The sequence below is a fragment of the Mixophyes fleayi genome, chromosome 6, assembly GCF_038048845.1.
Source record: "Mixophyes fleayi isolate aMixFle1 chromosome 6, aMixFle1.hap1, whole genome shotgun sequence".
Taxonomy (NCBI): domain Eukaryota; kingdom Metazoa; phylum Chordata; class Amphibia; order Anura; family Limnodynastidae; genus Mixophyes; species Mixophyes fleayi.
In genome coordinates, this window is record NC_134407.1 from 9,410,993 (window position 1) to 9,434,230 (window position 23,238).

General features: G+C 45.8%; 1 protein-coding gene across 2 annotated transcripts in view; it reads right to left on the reverse strand.

Moving 5' to 3' along the window:
* SORCS3 (sortilin related VPS10 domain containing receptor 3) overlaps positions 1 to 23,238 on the reverse strand; it is a 502,293-nt gene that overhangs the window by 200,772 nt on the left and 278,283 nt on the right. For both annotated transcript variants that reach the window (XM_075215733.1, XM_075215732.1), the window contains one exon: positions 8,114 to 8,178. In XM_075215733.1, coding sequence (XP_075071834.1) covers positions 8,114 to 8,178 — 65 coding nt within the window. The remainder of the gene's footprint in view (positions 1 to 8,113; positions 8,179 to 23,238) is intronic.

Here is a 23,238-nt window from a genome sequence, read left to right on the forward strand (position 1 = left end):
ACACCCACTTTTACTGGAATTATGACACCACAATCTCAGAGCACGTTCATGCAAATTGCTAGTCTATGAATAAGGAGACACCACCTACCCATTAATGGATCTGTGAACGCATTCACACAGGGCTGTTTTGTTTTAGTTAGGGATAATGTTTTAGTTAGGGTTAGGCTGATATTGAGAATTAGGATAGGTCTGGGATCAAAGCTATATGAAAGCCCTAAGTTACATTCTTACATTCTTCCCCTGTGGTTTTATTTTAAAATAAGAGGCAGCAGTGAGCCCTTCACCCTTATACAGGGGGCCATGTAGGTGGGACGTCAGTCCGACTCATAAACGCAAAAAGCTCTTTTTACTTACAAGTCTACATGCGCCGTAGGATAAGCTACATCCCCCCCTTGTGACTCTCTTCATTTAGAGAGGCGAAATAGGGGAGGTCATGGGTGGGGCATGTGCGGTAATGCTCCTTATGTACTATGCTAAGGAGGAGAAGCCTCTAATAGTCATATTTGTTGGGGCTGCTTTCCTCCTGGTCCACGCTGATAACAATTATACACATTTTGTACATTTGGAGTACAAAGTAAAGGATTGGACACTATTTACACTTGTATGTGTACATCGCGTACAACTCTACATGACCCCAATGTGTATTTGCTACGTTGAATCTGGCAATACACCCTCTGCGAATTAAGGCTACAGTGTCCCAGCAATTGACATTGTTGCTGGGCATGGCAGCTACATCCGTGGAGGTCTCTGGAGCAGTGTGATGTTCAGTGTTGGTAAGAGAGATTATTGATGTTTGTATTTGCCTAATACTCAGAATTCTGACATTTAAAGTCAGATCTAAGTTTTGTTTTTATTGGGGGACTCTGCATAACAATCAGTGCAAGACAGAATTTATAAGATTACATCTGAAGACTCATTCAGCTCACCGAGAGCCTCATGTAAAGTCAGACATAAGTCGGAGTACAAGTAAGCGCAAATATCGCCTTTTCAGCTGCACATTTAGCAGTAGCCAAGACGTATTAGGCTGCTGTCAGCCTCAGACGTGTCTCCCCCTAGCGCCTCTCAACAATTAGAGAGGGGGAACAGGGAGGTAGTGGACGAGCCTACTCAAGTAAGTCTTCTCTTACGTACTACGCTGGGGGACAAAGCCGCAGATTCCTGCCGGTGCAACATTCATGCGGATGATGATGACCATCAGCACGGACCTTGCTGGGGGTAAAAATAGATTAAATATATTTTAAAAATCAAAAGCTTATCCAGCACTAGCAAAATCAAGGGGACCAAAAGATTGTGGTCCCCCTCAAATTTGTGTTGCATTTTTTGGCATCTAATTCATAAATGTTTTATTTAATGATGTCTGAATCATTTCTTCACGTTTCCTTTTGCTTTGTCTTTTTAATGACACTCTTTGAGGAAGGTAAATCCAGGTAGTAACATGACCCCGCAAGCAGAATAGGTGGAGAATCAAAGTGTTTTCTAATACCCTTTCAATATTAAACAGAATAAAACAATCGGGTAGTACAGTAATTATAATCCTGGCTTCATTAATTAGGGATTATTTGCTTTAATCTTCAGCAATTGCTCCAGCCTCCAGACTAACACCTACGGCTTAATTAATCCTCTGTGTACCACTTTTGTTTTAGGTAAGGATGAAAATAATCTGTCTTTTGCATGTATTAATGAGAGCAAAATATAAAAGCTGTGCCCTGTGATGTAGTTTAAAAATGATGTGTATTTTTAAAGGGGAAGTATATTTTTATTTCCCCCATCGAAGCATGTTACATACATGTGCTGTGTCTAATGTCACTTGCTGAAATCTGAACCTTTTTGCAGTAACTGTGTCGCTTTCTGTCTTCTTGTTTGTAAACATTGTTCCAACATCAACAAAATGAGGCGTTCGCTGGTCTGTTACAGATTGTGGGGTACGGCCTTTACACGGCAATCAAACCACAAGTGTGTTCAGGTGTGTGTGCAGAGCCGGATTAACAATAGGGCTAAAGGGGCTACAGCCCAGGGGCCTCAGGCAGCTGGGGGGCCCACAGGCATTCATCGGATCGGGGCATCCCCGCCGCTGGTTCCGACTGTCACCTATTCAAGGAGAATGGCAGGCAGCCAACAGCAAATGTTCTGCTGTTAGCTGCCTGTTGTCACTGTAGTACTTACGCGGCGCGCAGTAATCTCCTTACTGAGATCTTGTGAGCGTGAGACTATAAGTCATAGTCTCACTCTCACGAGATCTCCTCAGTAAGGAGATTACAGCGCACCGCTGAAGCATTACAGGGAGTGGAACAACGGAAGGAGGTAAGCTCATGGAGGGTGGGCCTCACAAAACCCTTAGCCCGGGGGCCTCCCTTCCCTTAATCCGGCCCTGTGTGTGTGTCACATATACATACTAGCGGCAGTCAGTCCGTAGATGGAAGCAATATTCAGTCTGTTAATTCAGCAGGAGCTAGTGCCATCTCTGAGGGCAAATATGGTTGAATCCCTTGTCAGTAGGCAAAAACAGATTACTGTGGGTGTGGATAGTGTCGAAATTACCGCCAATGGCAGATGTGTGCGAAGGCAACAGGTCTCTCCTCCCCCTCGGGGGCCATAGCTGCTGCTCTCCGCTCATCGACTCTATCTCCACCGCTGCATGTGACAGATAGAGAGCAAACTCTTTCAACTCCGTGTTTTACACATCAAGACCTCCGTAACAATCATCCAGTCTGCACCAAGTCTGATCATTTGATAAAACTAATCACACGTGACAAATAGCACGTAACAGATTTTACTTTGTTTTTATTTATTTAACAAGAAATAAGCCAATATGAAGATAATGTGTAAAAATAAGTGCACCCCATGACTCAGTAGCTTGTAGAATAGTTTTCTCTATGAGTTCATCAAACTGTTACATTGTGTTGGAGGAATTATGGCCCACACCTCATTCAGCACAGCTGCCGTTCATTGATGTCTCAGAACATTCACTTATCTACAGCTCTCTTAAGGTCCAGACTCATCTCCTGGAGTTCTGGACTGTGGCTCGGCCACTCCAAAGCCTTCAGTCTGTTCTGTTTCAGCAAGACATCCCCAAATCATCACCTGTCCAGCACCGTGCTGGGTTGGTATGAGGTCAGGGCCGTACCTAATCTGGCGAAGCAGGGGCAGTGCCCCAGGGCCCCCAGCTAAAAGGGGCAACTAATAACATTTTAAAATCCTTTAATGCAAATAGGCGAAATTGAACGTGTTATTTTTGTTTGAAAGCGATCGATTTTGCAAATTTTTAGGAATTAAGCAACTGCTCCCATTTCCTGGGTTTAGGTAATCCAGGTTTTTCAGGTTTGGGCCCATGTTCAGTGGGTGTGGATATTACCAACTAATTTATTTCTTTTTACTTTAAAAGTATCCAGTTATCGTCGCTTTGCCGTCTCGACAATACATAAACATTACAAAATCTATAACGTGGCTTTTGCATTGTTGAGATCTATGTAAGTGGGAGCTCAACAACGTGATTGGCTGATAGTGAAAACATTCTTGCAGTTCATTCATAATGTATATGTTATGTAGTAGTTGCAGTACAGAATATTTAACGGTAAGGGAGGCGGTTTAATAATCTGCATATATTGTATTTTTTAAAGCAAAAGAAAGGAGCAAATTTGCCCCTGGACAATCCATGTTACAAAATTACAATGACAGGGGTGCAAATGGATTTATGTGTTTTACATGCAGGGAACAAACTGGCTACTTTTGCATGTAGCACACAAATATTGGACAGCTTTATTTCTACACCGTATTTATTGAATAATCAAAACCCTCTATTATATAATAAATGTTTTTTTATATGTTTCCTAATAAAACATTGCATTTATCAATGTCAATGACAATCTACAGGATGGCACAGTATGAGGTTCTTTTGGTATTACCCTGAATTAGAGATGTTCACTGACCCCTGTGTTTTGGTTTTGGCTTTGGATCTGGATTAACTTCGTGTTTTGGTTTGGGCAAAACTGCCCTAGCGTGTTTTGGTTTTGGTTTTGGATCCTTATTTTTTCCCTAAAATCACATAATTTGGCTTTTTTTTTATCCCTACATTATTATTATTAACCTCAATAACATTAATTTCTAGTTATTTCCTGTCATTTTTTGTCAAGTGACAAGAACACTGCTACCCCTGTTTCTGTATGAGCAATGTCACTGGAGACTGGAGAGTGACAAGAACACTGCTACCCCTGTTTCTGTGTGAGCAATGGCACTGAGCAATGTCACTGGAGACTGGAGAGTGACAAGAACACTGCTACCCCTCCTGTTTCTGTGTGAGCAATGGCGCTGGATCTCCTGGGGAGGGATTTACCTATGGAATCCAAAACCCTCGAGATCCGACAACGCAACAATGACATTTTGTCTCGATTCAAATCTGAGGACGCGCAAAACTTCTGAGCCAGCCCGTGAGCCTACTCGGATCCCTTAAGTTCGGGTGGGCTCGGTTTTCAGAAAACCGAGCCTGAGCATCTCTAAACTGAATGGAAGGAATAGCCACCCAGTGGTTTTAAATGGTACTGCAGCGTTTTGATTTCTTATTCCCCCTTTCCTTTGGACTAGTATTACATGTCATTGAGGGGGATTTCAGGCACCTGCAGGGCCGGATTAAGGGAATGGAGGCCCCTGGGCTAAGGGCGCCTCCATTCCCCCGTGAGGCCCCCATTGTGAGCCGCCCGCCGCCCCCATCCCCCGTGAGGGCCCCCCCCAAAGCGCTTACCTGTCAGTCTAGTCCTCCGTCCCCGGCGCGCTGTAAGCTCCTTACTGAGGAGATCTCGCGAGAGTTCACTCGCGAGATCTCCTCAGTAAACAGATTACTGAGCGCCGGGGATGGAGGACTACAATGACAGTGCTCAGCAGCATTGATCGGGCTGGGGGCGCCCCCGCCCCCGGACCGATCAATAATGCTGCTGCGGACTTTGAAGGGCCCCCTGGATGCCCGAGGCTCCTGGGCTATAGCCCAGTTAGACCGCGGGTTAATCCGGCCCTGGGCACCTGTAATCCCCCCCCCCCTTCCCCCAAAAAAACATACCAGGGTGTTCCTTCCTGTTCACATGCAGCATATTGCGATCAATATTGATAACTACCTTGCTGTAAACTCTGGAGACATTAGGCCACACCCATTTTGAGCCGGTCACACCCATCTGTTCTGGGAGACCACACCCTTTCTGGACACCAGAGACTGCTAGTGTATTGAAGGCTGTTTCCAAGCTTCCTTGGCTGCCTAAATTTCCAGTGCAGTTTCATGCTAATGCAGGGAAAAAAAATATTCTAAGTATAGTTTGCTTTTAATTATTCACTAGCCACCTCTTCCTCTTGTCAACTTTTTGCTTTTGTTCCCTTCTTCTATGGCCTTCATGATGTGTCTTATTAAAAATCCCCAAGTGCTTAAACATAGTTTTTCTCATAAATAAAATGGTTAATTGGTCAGGCACAGTTACAAATACATCCAGGGACAACACAAGTTTATATCCATACAATGCTCCTGCATTCAGATTTCTTACTTGCTGGCTGGGTGAACTCAATACTCAGATACATCAGCCTATATTTTCCTTCTCTCCTGTTGGCTTATTCTAAGCTCGGTATAAGCCTTTCCGGACCACTAAACCAGAGAATTCCGAAGGTTTAAATGAAATCTAAACAAATATTTAAAGAAATGCATTCTAGTGAGCTGGAACACGTCTGTAGGTCCCGTGTTTCATTAGAAGACGGCTCCGTAAAATCCTAAATGCAAATAAGGAAAAGCCAAAGGGAAATCTGATGTGGGCGATATCCTTTAAGTTGTAATCAAACAACACAGTCAGGTGAGTTTCCAATGCAAATAATAGGTGAATAACACCAAGTAATTATCATACAGATTGAAAAGCAATTTCAATGGCAGTATGAGCAATCAGGATAAAATATATTGTATGCTAACATAGAACCCAGGGCAGTAAGGGTCCTAGAAGGGACCAGGCTATAATACAATTATTACTGCTTTATACTGGCGGGAGGCAATCTGCAGACACACAGTTCAGGATTGTCAACTGTCCATATATATATATATATTTTCAGCAAAAATGTCACATTTATACCCACCAGAAGAAGAATTAAAATAAATGGTTAGTAAAAAAATCAGGCTGTTTCCTAGACTGCCCATATAGATGGAAGGTGATTATTCTTCATGCTAAATGGTAAAACAGACGTCTGTCACATGGCGAGTTTATTGCACAGTTCACCTCTAAAAGTGCCACACCGCAATAGAGTTGCAATGTTAGTCTTTGGTGATCCAGCACGTCATCTGCGGCTGGGAATCACTGGGAGGGCCTGATTCTAATCCAAATGCAAGAATACGTGGCCAAAAGTTTTGAGAATGACACCAATATTATTTTTCACAAAGTCTGTCAGTTTTTACGATGGCACTTTGCATATACTCCAGCCAGAATGTCATAAAGAGTGATCAGGTGAATTGAAATTAATTTAAGAACGTCCAGGTTCGACTTCTACAGTTGATTCAGCTGCAGGATGGGGGCACCACCAGTGTAGAGCTTGCTCAGGAATGGCAGCAGGCAGGTGTGAGTGCATTTGCACACACAGTGAGGCAAAGACTTTAAAGTTTTCATAAACTTAATGTAATTGTCAGTAAAAGCCTTTTACACTTATGAAATGCTTGTAATGTTACGTCAGTATAACATAGCAACATCTGACAAAACGGTCTAAAAACACTGAAGCAGCAAACTTTGTGAAACCAATACTTGTGTCATTCTCAGAACTTTTGGCCATGACTGTAATCAGTATAATCATTAATAGAAACATGGATTTTTTTTCCCCTTACAATAAATACATGAAGATGTTTTAATGCGTACTGTACATACAATGTATTTTTAGTTACCTTTCTTGCATACACATGTTATGTGCTATCTAGTGGTCCGCATACGTGTAGTATTTAACACAAAGACTACGCCGTGACTGTGATTACTATCAGCCGGCACTGACACTTGCCGTGAAGTTGTTTTAAATGATACGGTTGAAACCAGGCGTACGTAGGAGATACCCAAGACTTGAACCGTCCACATCTGCGTTAGAACGCCCTCGGTGCGCCCTTACTGTACATTGTCTACGTTTATCCGCACCTTCTCTCCCCCCATTCCACCTCTCAAGTCGTGGACTGTCATGAGCATCATTTGCGTTCAGACATGAACGCCACGCGTTTGTGTTGATTGGCAGAATGTCTGGGCATGTGCAGAGCTACTTCACGCAATATACAGTATATAAATGGACGTAGGTCCAAGCACGAATCAGGGCCAGAATTCTGATCTGTCTGTAGAAATGTGTCTGAATTTGAACTTGTGTAGGCTTGTGACCACAAGCGGAACACGGTGGCTCAGTGGTTAGCACTTCTGCCTCACAGCGCTGGGGTCATGAGTTCAATTCCTGAACATAGCCTTATCTGAGAAGAGTTTGCATGTTCTTCCTGTGTTTACGTGGGTTTCCTCTGGGTGCTCCGGTTTCCTCCCACACTCCAAAAACATACTGGTAGGTTAATTGGCTGCTATCAATTTGACCCTAGTCTGTGTGTGTGTGTCTGTGTGTGTGTGTGTGTGTGTGTGTGTGTGTGTGTGTGTGTGTGTGTGTGTGTGTGTGTGTGTGTTAGGGAATTTAGACTGTAAGCCCCAATGGGGCAGGGACTGATGTGAGTGAGTTTTCTGTACAGCGCTTCGGAATTAGTGGCTCTATATAAATAAAAGGTAATAATAATAATTACATCAGTATGCCTGATAGCAAAACTTGGCGGGAGTGCCTGGGGATACGGCCATCAGAGGTTGGCATCACTCGTTTATCTGTTGTGCAATTTGAACTACTAGAATTCCATGCCAGCACATGCTGGGACTTGCAGTTCTCCAATAGCCGACGACCCTTGTCTTGCTGCACACAGAGCATTAGTTGAGCGCAAGGTTAGCTACAGATGAAATATGCGGGTTTTAAGCTCCTGGAGACTTCAGCTGTCAGACAAACTACCTGATATTACTCAATTAAAATGTAAATTTCAGGTATTAAAAAGCACACGATTTTGCATTGTAAAATAACGTTCCATTATGTTTCATCTGAAAGCACTCACGTCCGTCAGCTGTCCGAGCCTCCATATGCACAAGGTCAGCTTCCTTATCTAAGCCCATTACCGACCTAGAGAAATGAAAGCGAGAGAGAGACACAATGAGATTCGTTCAACAAAGAAGGGAAGAGATAGTCACGTTAGTGAACTGTATTGTATTTTAATTGCATGACCAATGGGGCATAAATACCACAAATTGTCTATGTGGGGTGAATTATTATACAAGACTCGGCCTTAACTCGTAAGGTCTGCCAAGCAGATAACACGCGGCTGGGTAAAAATCTCCGCAATGGGCTTTAAACAGTCAGGTTCCTTCAAAGAACATTAAAAACATTACAGACTCGATTACTTCTTGCCACCCACACTGAGGCCAGTTGAAGGATAACTTGAAGATCCAAGATGCAAAACATTCACTGTGGTCTGTGAACATAATTATTTGAATTAGGGTGGTGAAGGCCGTTTCTGGTCAAAATGCCCTTTTTGTGCCCTCTAATCTTTCTTTCCGTTTGATGTGCCCACCCCCCTCCTCGTCCTGGGGTTACTCTTCCCTTGTGTTACCACGTGTAAGTAGATTTTTTTAGAATATTGCTATTTGGTGTGTTAAAGTGGCCCCATACAACAATACGATGCAAATGTATTATATAAGATTGAACAATTTTTCCTAATCTTCTAACCTCGGCCGGCATTCAGGTGATGAATAGAACAAGGGCTAGATTTACTAAACTGCGGGTTTGAAAAAGTGGAGATGTTGCCTATAGCAACCAATCAGATTCTTCTAGAGTGCACTAAATAAATGACAGCTATAATCAGATTGGTTGCTATAGGCAACATCTCCATTTTTTTCAAACACGCAGTTTAGTAGATCTGGCCACAAGTCTTTATTTTGGAGAATCAATATATAAGAACAATAGAAACAGCTGAGTTTCATTACTCTAAACGTAAACATTACACAAATGCAAATAAATAATTGAACTTTTTTTTTTTTTTTTTAAAGTATCCCTTATCCTAAACCTGCGCACATTCCAAAATAGAAAATCAGGGCAGTATAGAGAAACACCTAAATCATATACAAATCCAAATAATCCTAAACTGCTCCCGTTCTAGTTGAGACTGTTCCCCTTTCTGCCGCCAAAGATCAGGACTGTCATGAAAAAATCGGGACTCTTAGCCTAAGGGTCTTATACGAAGCTGTAAAACTGTGGCCAGCAGCCCATTTGCCATTTCTGTGGTGTTTTATGCCTATTTGTTCTGTGCTAATGCGTCTGCTTGTTCGGGTAAACACAAGTATTTTCCCGGCAAAATGGTGTCAAGTTTGTGTCTTCTGCCTCAGTGACATAACTACTTCCTAGTACATTGAAAGCTACATGAACAAACTGGATGTGTGACCGTTGTTACATATAGAGCTGCTTTTGAACTCACAGCGGCAAATTTTTAAAGCTGTAGGTTGGAAATAGTTGAGGTGTTGCCTATAGAAACCAATCAGATTCTAGTTATCATTTATTTTGAACATTCTACAAAATGACAACTAGAATCTGATTGGTTGCTATAGGCAACATCTCCACTTTTTTAAACCCGCAGCTTGATAAATTTACTCCATAGTCTTCCTGCATCAGTAGTCACATTCCTACTCTGCGGCGTGGAGGACCCTGCTCCTTCCACTATATAACTCTCAGTCTGTGGCTTCCTGCTGCCTCTATTCCCCTCCTCACATCATATCACTGCCCCTGTCACATGCAGCCCTGTCCTCACTAACACATCACTCATCTCCTGATATACACTGTGCTGCTGGGGGACCCTGCTCCTTCCACTATATAACTCTCAGTCTGTGGCTTCCTGCTGCCTCTATTCCCCTCCTCACATCATGTCACTGCCCCTGTCACATGCAGCCCTGTCCTCACTAACACATCACTCATCTCCTGATATACTCTGTGCTGCTGAGTACCCTGCTCCTTCCACTATATAACTCTCAGTCTGTGTCTTCCTGCTGTCTCCATTCCCCTACTCACATCATGTCACTGCTCCTGTCACATGTAGCCCTGTCCTCACTAACACTACCACACAAGGTTACTCACAAAGATACTGCCTGGCCACAAGATCAGCACACACGTTTCCTGCAGTTCTCTGTGCTGCTAAAATCATACCGATGATCTGATTGGCTGTGGGTTGATCTATCCACGCCCACATCAAAACATTTGCGAATATCCCGTATGAGCAGCAACTGAAGACTGAATACAATAAAGTGCTCAGAGTCTAGTTGGAGCCTAGCCTTAAAATGTGGTCAAGCCTAGACAATGGCTGCCCGATCTGTGTTAGGGACCGGTACTCTTTAAGTAAAGACTTGCTGTACAAAGGGTACAGATGAGGTCACGGTTATGCACAGTTATCCGGCACTGGAGCTGAGAGCTAGAGGCTGCGTCTAGCATTGCAACATGTTCAAACCTATTAGCCTTCATCATAATAACTCAATCTGACTCTAAATCCTATTACACAGGATGCTGGGCTGGTCTTTTTTTGACCTTGATATTTCCTGGCTGCTAGACATCTTTATCTCCCTGTAGCTCATTTTTCACTGGGAAGTAAGTGCTCTTGAAGTTTGGAGAACTGACAACACCGGGGGCTGGAGTTGTCCCTAGTACTTGTCCACAGGGCAGGAGCTCTATAACCAGCCTTTCCATTCCCATACTAACCTGTGGGGACTGGCCTCTCTCGGGATGAAAGCACAATACATTGGTTTTCACACTTGTTTAATCTTATGCCCTGAAGAGAAGGAGTCTTGGGAAATGTTCCTTGAACGTACTTGTCTTTTGGAAAATAAATAATTCATGCTTTTTCCAAAGGCATCAAACTATACGACTGAGAAATTGCACAAAGACAACAGCAGCGATTTAGAGCTAAAACACGGTGCAAATCGTCTTGCAAAACAGATCAGAATAAGGTAACTCACCTGTCATGGGAGGTTATTACATAGATGTCCTTGTTTGTGATCATATTTCTTTTCATATCTCTATCAGATATTTCTAACCAAATACCCTTTATAAATCCTAAAATTAAATTTACAATGTATCAACCCTTTAATGAGTCCTAACCTGCACAGCAGCATTACCTACGTGTAACTCCCATGTTTGACAGGGACGAGAGTACCGCGTAACACCCAACAGCGCCGATTTGGTGGGACTGTCCCGATTTGAAGGGAATGTCTCACATACTGATAGATGGCAGGTTTGCCTCAACTCCTGGGAAGTTGGGTGGGCATCACTGTGGTTCTAGGAGAGGGGAGGAGGGCTGGTTGTGAGCTAGCACACACACCCCTACAGGACCTGGTACGACCCACGTAGCTTGGCCATGTCTCTTCTGGTGTGATCAAGCCCTCAGAGATGTGTGGCTACGCCAATCTTCTCGATTACCAGCAGGACAATGTTGGGTGGTATGGCACAGTGTTAGCAAATATATAAGACTGAACCTATCACGGCTATATAATTAACTTGTCTGGGCCACCAGCACCAGAAATGTTGGCACTCAACCCCAATTTCACCTTATAGTAGCGCCGACTCTAGTGTAACATAAAAAAAAAGGCATTCGTGGGAGTCTATAAAGCTCTTGTACTATCATTTGATTTAGTTGCAATATTTACACTGAATCACAGCAACCAATCAAAGTAATGGTAAGAAATATAACATAGCAATGAGGAAGGCAAGTCAGATGCTTGGTTTATAGGGAGAGGAATCAGTAGCAGAAAGAAAGAAGTAATAATACCACTGTATAAGTCATTGGTACGGCCTCATCTACAATACTGTGTTCAGTTCTGGAGGCCGTATCTCCAGAAGGATATAAATACATTACAGACTGTACAAAGAAGGGCAACTGAAATGGTGCATGGGCTACAGCACAAAACTTACCCGGAAAGACTAAAAGATCTTATTATGTATAGTTTGGAGCAGAGAAGGGAACAGGGGGACATGATAGAAACTTTAATATATATTTAACAAGGTGCAGGAGAGAAACATTCTTCAAAGGAAGAGAAGTATTAGAGCCTACTTCCCTCCAGTTTCAGTACCTGGCCACGTTTTTTGTATAATGTGGTGCAATTTAAAGCAGCAATCCTACATAGAAGATTCCTTTTTCTTTAAATAACATGCATCTGACAGCCATTTTTTCTTAGCTGTCCTCATACAAATCATTATCTCCTTTTCAAAAGTTCTCTGGTTGGCAAACAAAAATGTCTGCCAGACACAGTCTATCTGCTACACAGACACAGGCTCCGAGGTCTCAGCATGTCATGTGATGGCAGAGGGGAGAGAAAGAAGATGTTACAGTACAAATAAAGCTCAGAGAGGCGTTCCAAAGACTCTCTGCTCACTACATCATGTGCCATGTGACTGTGGTTGCCACGGTACTCCAGAATCTTAAATAGGTAATAGCAGCCTGATGAACAAAAAACATTGCAACATGGTAAATACCAACATCCATCTTGTCGCCTGCCACAGTGATTCATTTAAAAAACACACTTGATTTTTTTTTCATGGGATTGCTATCTAAATAAAGTTAAAACATTTTTTTTGGCTTAAAACAATCACAATTAGCTGGTTGACCATTATGGGAGTTGTAGTCAAGCGCCAGCTCAGCCTGCCGTAAACAGGGTATGTTTTGGGGGAGACCTAAGCCCATAAAGACCAGGCTCTTTCTTACACAGACGATGATGAACAATTGGTCGGTCTCAGAGCTTCATATCAGACTCCCCGGATTTAAATAAAGAACGAGTTACATTTTCCCATTACAAGTCTGCAGATAGCACTCTTCATTGTTTAATAAACTGCAACGTGAGTCTGCGGCATGAAATATTAATGGTTTGCACTGAAATAATTATAAGACAAGTAAACACATATAATCCAATTAACAGCTTAAATAAAACTGTCAGTTACAGGATTTTATACGTGTGAGCAGGTTTGTTGAACTTCAGAAATCAAGTAGCAGCTACAGACTGTTAATGTAACAGCTCAGGTTAACACTTTATTGTTTAAAAGTATGTTGTGTTATTTTGTGTGAGTATTTTTGTATAGTACTGTTCACTGATTAATGTATGTTCAGTGGTAGACTGGCAAGGTGGGCATAGGAGTACCATGAGCCACTGGATGGTTATGAGAATGGCAACAGTATACTGTGGGCACAGGAGCTGTATTGTGGGCATGGGAGCAGCTATTTTATACTGTGGGCATGGAAGCTGCATTGTGGGCAGGACAGCGCTAACAGTATACAGTGGGCATGGAAGCTGTATTGTGTGTATAGGAGCAGTAATGTATACTATAAACATGGGAGCTGTAGGATGGGGAGCGTATAGCACAGATACTTTCATGAAAAATGCATCCAGAAAGAAGGTGACAATATACTGTCAATGTCATAAAGTTCCATTATTCTATTACAGCTTGAGTCCAAATTCCTGGAAACCAAACAGAGCACAGATATGAATTTAGGTTTATGAAGCTAAGGACCCTGCTTATTGGACCTGTCACGAAGCCTGAGTTTGGAGTAGACCTCGAAGACCCGCTCTAGATAGACTTACCCCCAGAGAGGTGCAGAATCTAACGGTACAGAGGTATTCACCAGGGATCTCCACAAGGGAATATGGATTTAGCTGCTCTCTAGCTGCAGGTTGCGGTCCTCTAAGGGGGATTAGAGCAGGGTGAGGTGGAACCTTGGAGTGGAGCAGGACTGCCGGAGGATAAATACAGAGGTTCAGGTGAACGGTAGTGAACCAAAGCGTTGAGGTCTTTAGAAAGCGAATAGCTGAGAACAGGACTGATTATGAGGCACGAGGTTCCTGCAACAATACCACAGATCGTGATCGTGGAACAGGTAACACAGGACACCGACTGGAAGGTGGTGAACTGCAGAGAACTGATGCACTGAGATCACTGGAAAGTGAATAGCTTGAGAACAGGACCGATGATGAGGCACGAGGTTCTTGCAATAATACCACATATCTTGATCGTGGAACAGGTAACACAGGATGCCGATGTGCAGACGGGAGCCAGAGAGAACAGCGTCCTCACAGGTAAGGAGACCTGAAGATCTGGCACCTTAGTAGAGGAGCAGGTGCTTTAAATAGACAGAGCTGACAGCAATTAGCCAATCAAGAGAATGCAGGAAGTATTGAGCAGACCAGGTGTGCACATGCTCAGTTCAGACCAGCAGTGAATGCAGGGAGTGAGAACCAAGAGAAACAGGTAAGAACAGTGACCAAAATGCAGGTAATCTGGTTCAATGTGTGATAGGGACACTTAGTTGTGCTCCTCCCCCCCCCCCCATGTACAATGTTGTCAGTTCTCCACTATGTAAGAAAACAAAGAGCAATGCTCACTGGGGCACCAGGGAGGGCCCATTGAACAATTTGGGCCAGAATCTGGACGGCCTAGTTGAACGTTATGTGTCTGCGGGACGCCTATGCAGTCATGACATTTACTAACACAACATTGGTCCTACGGGGGTCCTGTATTGTGAATGTGACATAAGTTTAAGATTAGGACCCCTGCTCCAGTCACTGCTGACCCCCTTTCACATCCTCACACTCAGTCTTGGCCATACCTCCCAATGGCCCCGATTTCGGAGGCACATTCTGATTCACAGATCTCAAAAGGAATGTTGCTTAACAGGAAAGTAGGAGGAGTTTTGCTCACATTTTTCCATTTGTTGGCATTGGGGGCGGAGCTTAGTCTGTCTCGCTTTCAAGAATTCTAAATTTTGAGAGGTCTGGACATACTCTTTGTACAATGAATTCGGTACTGCACAATAACAAATGGACAGGTGGGAGACGGGAATATCCTATATTATTATTATTATTATATTTTATTTATAAGGTGCCACAAAGGGTCCGCAGTGCCGTACATGACATATACAGAAAGCAGTGATCCATAACACATAACATGATACATGAAGAACAAAAATACAAAGATCAGACATACTGAATGAATAAATATACAAGTAACATGTAATTCAGATCAAATTATTTGTGGGACAGTGATTGAGAGTGAAGTTCAGAGCTAGGAAAGCAGGCCAAGAGGTGCAGAGAGTGATGGAATATTAGAAGGAGAACACAAGGAAACAGGGCCCTGCTCCAAAGAGCTTACACCCTAAAAGAGGGTGACACAAATAGGGTGGTACTAACTGGGGAAGTGGGGATGAAAGCTGGGACAAGGGAGTTAGAAGTAAGGCTGATAGGCTTGAATTAATGAGTCTTAAGGTCACGCTTGATGCCTTTGTGAGTAGATGCTAACCTAATGGGGTGTGGGAGATCATTCCACATTTGGGGAGCAGCCCAGGCAAACTCCTGGAGACGGGAGTGAGAAGAGGTGATCAGTGAAGTAGTGAGGCGGCAGTCACAGGCAGAGTGGAGGGGACAGCTAGGAGTGTAGGTAGAGATGAGGCTGGAGATGTAGGGGGGGGGGGAGGAATGAGAGCTTTGAAGGTGCGGGTAAAGAGTTTAAATTTAATTCTGTAGTCCAAGGGGATCCAATATAGGGACTAGTGGAGGGGGAAAGCAGAGATAGAGCGGCGGGAGAGAAAAATGAGGCAGGCAGCAGCATTGAGGGTAGACTTAAGAGGGGCAAGGTGAGAGTCAGGTAGGCCACAGAGAAGGAGGTTACAGTAGTCAAGGCGAGATATTACAAGAGAGTGAATAAGAGTTTTGGTGGCTTCTGTGGTGGGAGAGAGCCGTATTTTAGATCATACTTGCCAACTCTCCCGGAATGTCCATGAGACTCCCGAAATCCGTGATACGCAAGTATCCCACATACTGGAATTTACGCTATTTGAAGTAAATCACGTCATTTGGGCCCTGCCTCCCGCAACGAAATTACGTTTTTGTCTCTGGGTGGGGCCAAATGACGCGATTGACCCTCTCGCCTTCACACCACGCCCCCTGCCCGGGATCTCCTGGAATTCACTTGTCAAAGGTTGGCCAGTATGTCTTAGATACATTCCAGAGGTGGAAGGGACAGAAAGGAGAGAGTAGTATTATTAACAGAAACAGAGAGCCCTGGAAGCGAGGTAGATAATCAGTTCAGTCTTGGAAATATTGAGTTTAAGAAAGTGCTGCGACATCCGAGATGAGACACAAAAATCTGGTCTAAAAACAGGTAATTGGGATACAAACTGGATCACACTCGTTATTAGTAAAAGAGCATAAAAATCCCTTTGTTTATAGATAGCTGATAACCCGATAAACCCGTGATGGCTAACCTATGACACTCGTGACACGCGGATGCAGTTTGACTGACAAGCCAGGCGATTCAGTCAAGCTGCCTGTTTTAAACATACCAAATATTTTTTTAATAGTAAAATAGCTTCGGGTACTGGCCACCAGCAATGTTATGTAGTGTTTTTATTAATAGACAAAAGACTCCATTTCTGGTGAGCCTGCAGGGTATGCAGAGCTGTGTGATTATATACAAATATTGTATTATAGGGTTAAAAAAGTTTTTTTTTATCCTATAATACAATATTTATATATAATCACACAACTCTGCATACCCTGCAGGCTCACCAGAAATGGAGTCTTTTGTCTATTAATAAAAACACTACATAACATTGCTGGTGGCCAGTATCTGGTTTCACCCTGTAGCCCAATGATAAATTATATACATATATATATATATATATATATATATATATATATATATATATATATATATATATATATATATAATTTGTCATTGGGCTACAGGGTGAAACCAGATACTGGCCACAAGCAATCTTATGTAGTGTTGTTTTATATTTATATTTTTATTAAATTATATATATATATATATATTTTATTTTTTTTAAGTGACACGCGACCCGAGGAAGGCTACACTTTTTTCTGATTTTTGACACACCAAGCCGAAAAGGTTAGCCGTCACTGCGATAAACTCTTCCTGATAAACATGTTTTCATTTTTTATTGCACTTCAGTAAATTATAAGAGCATTTCTGCAAATACATTCCCTGCCCCAGGGGCACATGTATATAGAATTCAGGCTAGGACTGTATCCTGCAGCCAAAATGAACATTGGGAATAATGTTCTTTTCACATTCTTAATAAGAATGAATAATAGAACCTACGGCATATTCCGCTGCTTGAATTTAGGTGCTGTGCTTTTGTTGCAGACTGCAGCTGTATGTTACCACAAAGGAAAGCGTTTCCCGTTAGATGAGTGAGTTACGATACCTATTAAACATGTCACATTTAAATTGTTTTTACTTTTCTTATTATTTCCAAAACAGTTTTACCTTTTCATCTAAATTAGAGTGGCAGCCATGAACTGAAGAACATCAGTCAAAACTGAAAATTTAAAAAGCAAGTACAGTCACTATTTGACATTAATATATATTAAAGAATGTATATTATTGAGCTGAATTATATGCATGAAATAAATTGGAATATTTCTACTTAACTAAATACATCCATCATGATTTCTGTCGCTTCTGCAGCTGGTTGCTATGTTAGGGGGGTGTTGCTTCTTTAACTAGACAGGCAGTGTTTGAATGACAGCTTTGCAGTGTTGCTTTGCAAATTTGTAGTGTGTGGATTGGTTGATCCATAAACAGTTGCAGAGACAGTGTTGTTACAGTATTTCAGATGATTGATTGCAACACTGTAATAAAGATCTGTAATGGAAACGGTGATGTAATACTTTAACCTGAGCAGATGTAGAAAATCAATCTAACACAGGACAATTTATTTTAATGTAAAATATAATTCAGATAAGCCGTTTGGCAGAATTGATTCATCATGTGAGTAAAGCACTCTGAAGATTCTGACCACTGATCCCTGAATTTGCATACCTCCGTTGTATACACAGATATTGTCAGGATCTGCCTGTAGCTTATGCATTACATGCTGCTTTGCCTGGCAGCTCCTGCCTTTGTCCTTATTATTATTGCAGCACTACCTCTGATTACCAGAGGTGATGCTATTGTGTCTTTCTTGTTTGCTTTAGGGGTTAACCTCTTCACCAATTATCCCATGCACCTGGGTGTGTTCTCATTTCCCCTATATACACCTGTCTCTCCCAGCATTCATTGCTGGTTACTGATGTTATACTCTGTGGTCACTTCCTCCTGTTGTGCTCCTGGATTTATGCTGCTTGAGATCTATCTCAACATACATTCTGCTGACCTGTTTCATCTGTGAACCTGGGACTTACCTGTGCATTTCCCTGTACTTGCTGCCTGGAATCTTTCCTCACCTCCCATTTACCTGCAACTGCTGTATATATGGTAATTTCTGCAAGTTCATTATTACATCATCTGTTCATACTCTCCAGCATTAAACATTGTATGTTTTTTCACCTTATCCACGGCTCCTTGGCTGTATTCCTACATTGATTTGTGACAGTTATACTGTAAATCGTAGATCTGACTGAATTGCTGGAAAATTGTGACTGTTGATTTTCTAGCATTTTCTCAGAGCCGCAGAATATACTGAGATCGTGTAACCAGGCAATGGGATCAATGATCCCAGTGCATGCAGTATTGTCAGCTGGGCTTGCTCACATTGCATTGGGTAATATAAAAGGTGTGAATAAATTCTGCAAAACTGATTATCTAAATGAGCTCTTATATGTTAAGAGCAGCTGCCTAAGATAACTTTATGTGTGGCTGATGTTTGCCTGGTGTCCGCCAGCATTGCTATAGTGCCTTATGTAGACGACCAATAACCAACTCTCCCCTAGCTCATGCATCATGTATGAGTCAAAGTCTCATGCATTTGGCTTCTAATAGTGCAGGAAAGGCTCAGACAGAAGGGGAGAATCAGAAACCCAGTGCATGAGATACTTATTTGTGAAACATACACTGTGGGAAGGGCAATGACCAACAATCTTGCTGCTTAAGGAAAGTAATAGACAACATGAGGCAAATTTAGGAACATTAGAGGCTGGAGCCCATTGGATATCAGGAGGAACAGCGGCAGCAAGTAAGAAAAGGGATTTGCTCCCTCCTTATAACATCCCCTTTATAATATTACTTAATTAATCAATACTACTGGTAGAACAGTTGTCAGCACTGTTTTCCCCCAATGCTGGGTACATGATATATATATTGTTCATAATAATAAAGCATAGTTGCCTACTCTCCCAGAATGTCCGGGATAGTAAACTGACATCCCGCACTTGCGGTGTCCCAACTTGATTGAAATTTGCGCATGCGTGCTGCGTGACATCACCGGCGTGATGACGAAACCTGATCTCACCTCCCAGAAGATGTAGCCATGCGGAGCAGAGAGCTGCTTCACCCAGCACGAGTGGTGGTGAGCACAAAGGCAGAAAGCGGAGAGGCAGTGAGCTCTGAGGCAGCGAGCGGAGAGGCGGTGAGCTCAGAGGCAGAGAGCGGAGAGGCGGTGAGCTCAGAGGCAGAGAGTGGAGAGGCGGTGAGCTCATAGGCAGGGAGCGGAGAGGCGGTGAGCTGAGAGGCAGAGAGCGGAGAGGCGGTGAGCTCATAGGCAGGGAGCAGAGAAGCAGTGAGCTCAGAGGCAGGGAGTGGAGAGGCGGTGAGCTCATAGGCAGGGAGCGGAGAGGCAGTGAGCTCAGAGGTAGGAAGCGGAGAGGCGGTGAGCTCAGAGGCAGGGAGCGGAGAGGCAGTGAGCTCAAAAGCAAAGAACGGAGAGGCAGTGAGCTCAGGCAGGGAGTAGTGAGGCGGTGAGCTCATAGGCAGGGAGCGGAAAGGTGGTGAGCTCATAGGCAGAGAGCGGAGAGGCGGTGAGCTCAGAGGCAGGGAGCGGAGAGGCGGTGAGCTCATAGGCAGGGAGCAGAGAGGTTGTGAGCTCATAGGCAAAGAGCGAAGAGGCAGTGAGCGGAGAGGCAGGGAGCGGAAAGGCGGTGAGCTCAGAGACAGAGAGGGGAGAGGCGGTGAGCTCAGAGGCAGGGAGCAGAGAGGCAGTGAGTTCAGAGACAGGGAGCGGAGAGGCGGTGAGATCATAAGCAAAGAGCGGAGAGGCAGTGAGCTTAGAGGCAGGGAGCGGAGAGGCGGTGAGCTCAGAGGCAGAGAGCGGAGAGGCCGTGAGCTCAGAGGCAAAGAGCAGAGAGGCGGTGAGCTCATAGGCAGGGAGTGGAGAGGCCGTGAGCTCAGAGGCAGGGAGCGGAGAGGCGGTGAGCTCAGAGGCAGAGAGCGGAGAGGCGGTGAGCTCATAGGCAGGGAGCGGAGAGGCCGTGAACTCATAGGCAAAGAGCAGAGAGGCAGTGAGCTCAGAGGCAGGGAGCGGAAAGGCGGTGAGCTCAGAGACAGAGAGGGGAGAGGCGGTGAGCTCAGAGGCAGGGAGCAGAGAGGCAGTGAGTTCAGAGGCAGGGAGCGGAGAGGCGGTGAGCTCATAAGCAAAGAGCGGAGAGGCAGTGAGCTCAGAGGCAGGAAGCGGAGAGGCGGTGAGCTCAGAGGCAGAGAGCGGAGAGGCCGTGAGCTCAGAGGCAAAGAGCGGAGAGGCGGTGAGCTCATAGGCAGGGAGTGGAGAGGCGGTGAGCTCAGAGGCAGAGAGGGGAGAGGCGGTGAGCTCAGAGGCAGGGAGCGGAGAGGCGGTGAGCTCAGAGGCAGAGAGGGGAGAGGCAGTGAGCTCAGAGGCAGGGAGCGGAGAGGCGGTGAGCTCATAAGCAAAGAGCAGAGAGGCGGTGAGCTCAGAGGCAAAGAGCGGAGAGGCGGTGAGCTCAGAGGCAAAGAGCAGAGAGGCGGTGAGCTCAGAGGCAGGGAGCAGAGAGGCGGTGAGCTCAGAAGCAGAGAGCAGAGAGGCAGTGAGTTCAGAGGCAGGGAGCGGAGAGGCAGTGAGCTCATAAGCAAAGAGCGGAGAGGCAGTGAGCTCAGAGGCAGGGAGCGGAGAGGCGGTGAGCTCAGAGGCAGAGAGCGGAGAGGCCGTGAGCTCAGAGGCAAAGAGCGGAGAGGCGGTGAGCTCATAGGCAGGGAGTGGAGAGGCCGTGAGCTCAGAGGCAGGGAGCGGAGAGGCGGTGAGCTCAGAGGCAGAGAGCGGAGAGGCGGTGAGCTCATAGGCAGGGAGCGGAGAGGCCGTGAGCTCATAGGCAAAGAGCAGAGAGGCAGTGAGCTCAGAGGCAGGGAGCGGAAAGGCGGTGAGCTCAGAGACAGAGAGGGGAGAGGCGGTGAGCTCAGAGGCAGGGAGCGGAGAGGCCGTGAGCTCATAGGCAAAGAGCAGAGAGGCAGTGAGCTCAGAGGCAGGGAGCGGAAAGGCGGTGAGCTCAGAGACAGAGAGGAGAGAGGCGGTGAGCTCAGAGGCAGGGAGCAGAGAGGCAGTGAGTTCAGAGGCAGGGAGCGGAGAGGCGGTGAGCTCATAAGCAAAGAGCGGAGAGGCAGTGAGCTCAGAGGCAGGAAGCGGAGAGGCGGTGAGCTCAGAGGCAGAGAGCGGAGAGGCCGTGAGCTCAGAGGCAAAGAGCGGAGAGGCGGTGAGCTCATAGGCAGGGAGTGGAGAGGCGGTGAGCTCAGAGGCAGAGAGGGGAGAGGCGGTGAGCTCAGAGGCAGGGAGCGGAGAGGCGGTGAGCTCAGAGGCAGAGAGGGGAGAGGCAGTGAGCTCAGAGGCAGGGAGCAGAGAGGCGGTGAGCTCATAAGCAAAGAGCAGAGAGGCGGTGAGCTCAGAGGCAAAGAGCGGAGAGGCGGTGAGCTCAGAGGCAAAGAGCAGAGAGGCGGTGAGCTCAGAGGCAGGGAGCAGAGAGGCGGTGAGCTCAGAAGCAGAGAGCGGAGAGGCCGTGAGCTCAGAGGCAAAGAGCGGAGAGGCGGTGAGCTCAGAGGCAGGGAGCGGAGAGGCGGTGAGCTCAGAGGCAGGGAGCAGAGAGGCGGTGAGCTCAGAAGCAGAGAGCGGAGAGGCCGTGAGCTCAGAGGCAAAGAGCGGAGAGGCGGTGAGCTCAGAGGCAAAGAGCGGAGAGGCGGTGAGCTCATAGGCAGGGAGTGGAGAGGCCGTGAGCTCAGAGGCAGGGAGCGGAGAGGCGGTGAGCTCAGAGGCAGAGAGCGGAGAGGCGGTGAGCTCATAGGCAGGGAGCGGAGAGGCCGTGAGCTCATAGGCAAAGAGCAGAGAGGCAGTGAGCTCAGAGGCAGGGAGCGGAAAGGCGGTGAGCTCAGAGACAGAGAGGGGAGAGGCGGTGAGCTCAGAGGCAGGGAGCGGAGAGGCCGTGAGCTCATAGGCAAAGAGCAGAGAGGCAGTGAGCTCAGAGGCAGGGAGCGGAAAGGCGGTGAGCTCAGAGACAGAGAGGAGAGAGGCGGTGAGCTCAGAGGCAGGGAGCAGAGAGGCAGTGAGTTCAGAGGCAGGGAGCGGAGAGGCGGTGAGCTCATAAGCAAAGAGCGGAGAGGCAGTGAGCTCAGAGGCAGGAAGCGGAGAGGCGGTGAGCTCAGAGGCAGAGAGCGGAGAGGCCGTGAGCTCAGAGGCAAAGAGCGGAGAGGCGGTGAGCTCATAGGCAGGGAGTGGAGAGGCGGTGAGCTCAGAGGCAGAGAGGGGAGAGGCGGTGAGCTCAGAGGCAGGGAGCGGAGAGGCGGTGAGCTCAGAGGCAGAGAGGGGAGAGGCAGTGAGCTCAGAGGCAGGGAGCAGAGAGGCGGTGAGCTCATAAGCAAAGAGCAGAGAGGCGGTGAGCTCAGAGGCAAAGAGCGGAGAGGCGGTGAGCTCAGAGGCAAAGAGCAGAGAGGCGGTGAGCTCAGAGGCAGGGAGCAGAGAGGCGGTGAGCTCAGAAGCAGAGAGCGGAGAGGCCGTGAGCTCAGAGGCAAAGAGCGGAGAGGCGGTGAGCTCAGAGGCAGGGAGCGGAGAGGCGGTGAGCTCAGAGGCAGGGAGCGGAGAGGCGGTGAACGGGCCTGATCATTACTAAGGTGAATGTTACAGTTCAGCTTTTGTTTTACTTATACTATAATGATATCAGAGTGATCAAATGTGCAGACATATGGGGTGAGTGCAGGGGCAAACGCAGGATTTGTAGAAGGGGGTTTCCACACCACACCACACCACCAGTGGGCGTGACCAGCATGCATAGGGGCGTGGTTATAATATTAGACAGTGCTTGGCTGCTCTCCAACTCTTCCTATCCCCATCATATACACAGGCAATGCTGCGTGCACTACTGTTAGGGGCACACAGCTCTCCCTTTTTCGAGCAGAGCGGGACATACCTCCCAGCTGTCCCTACAATCA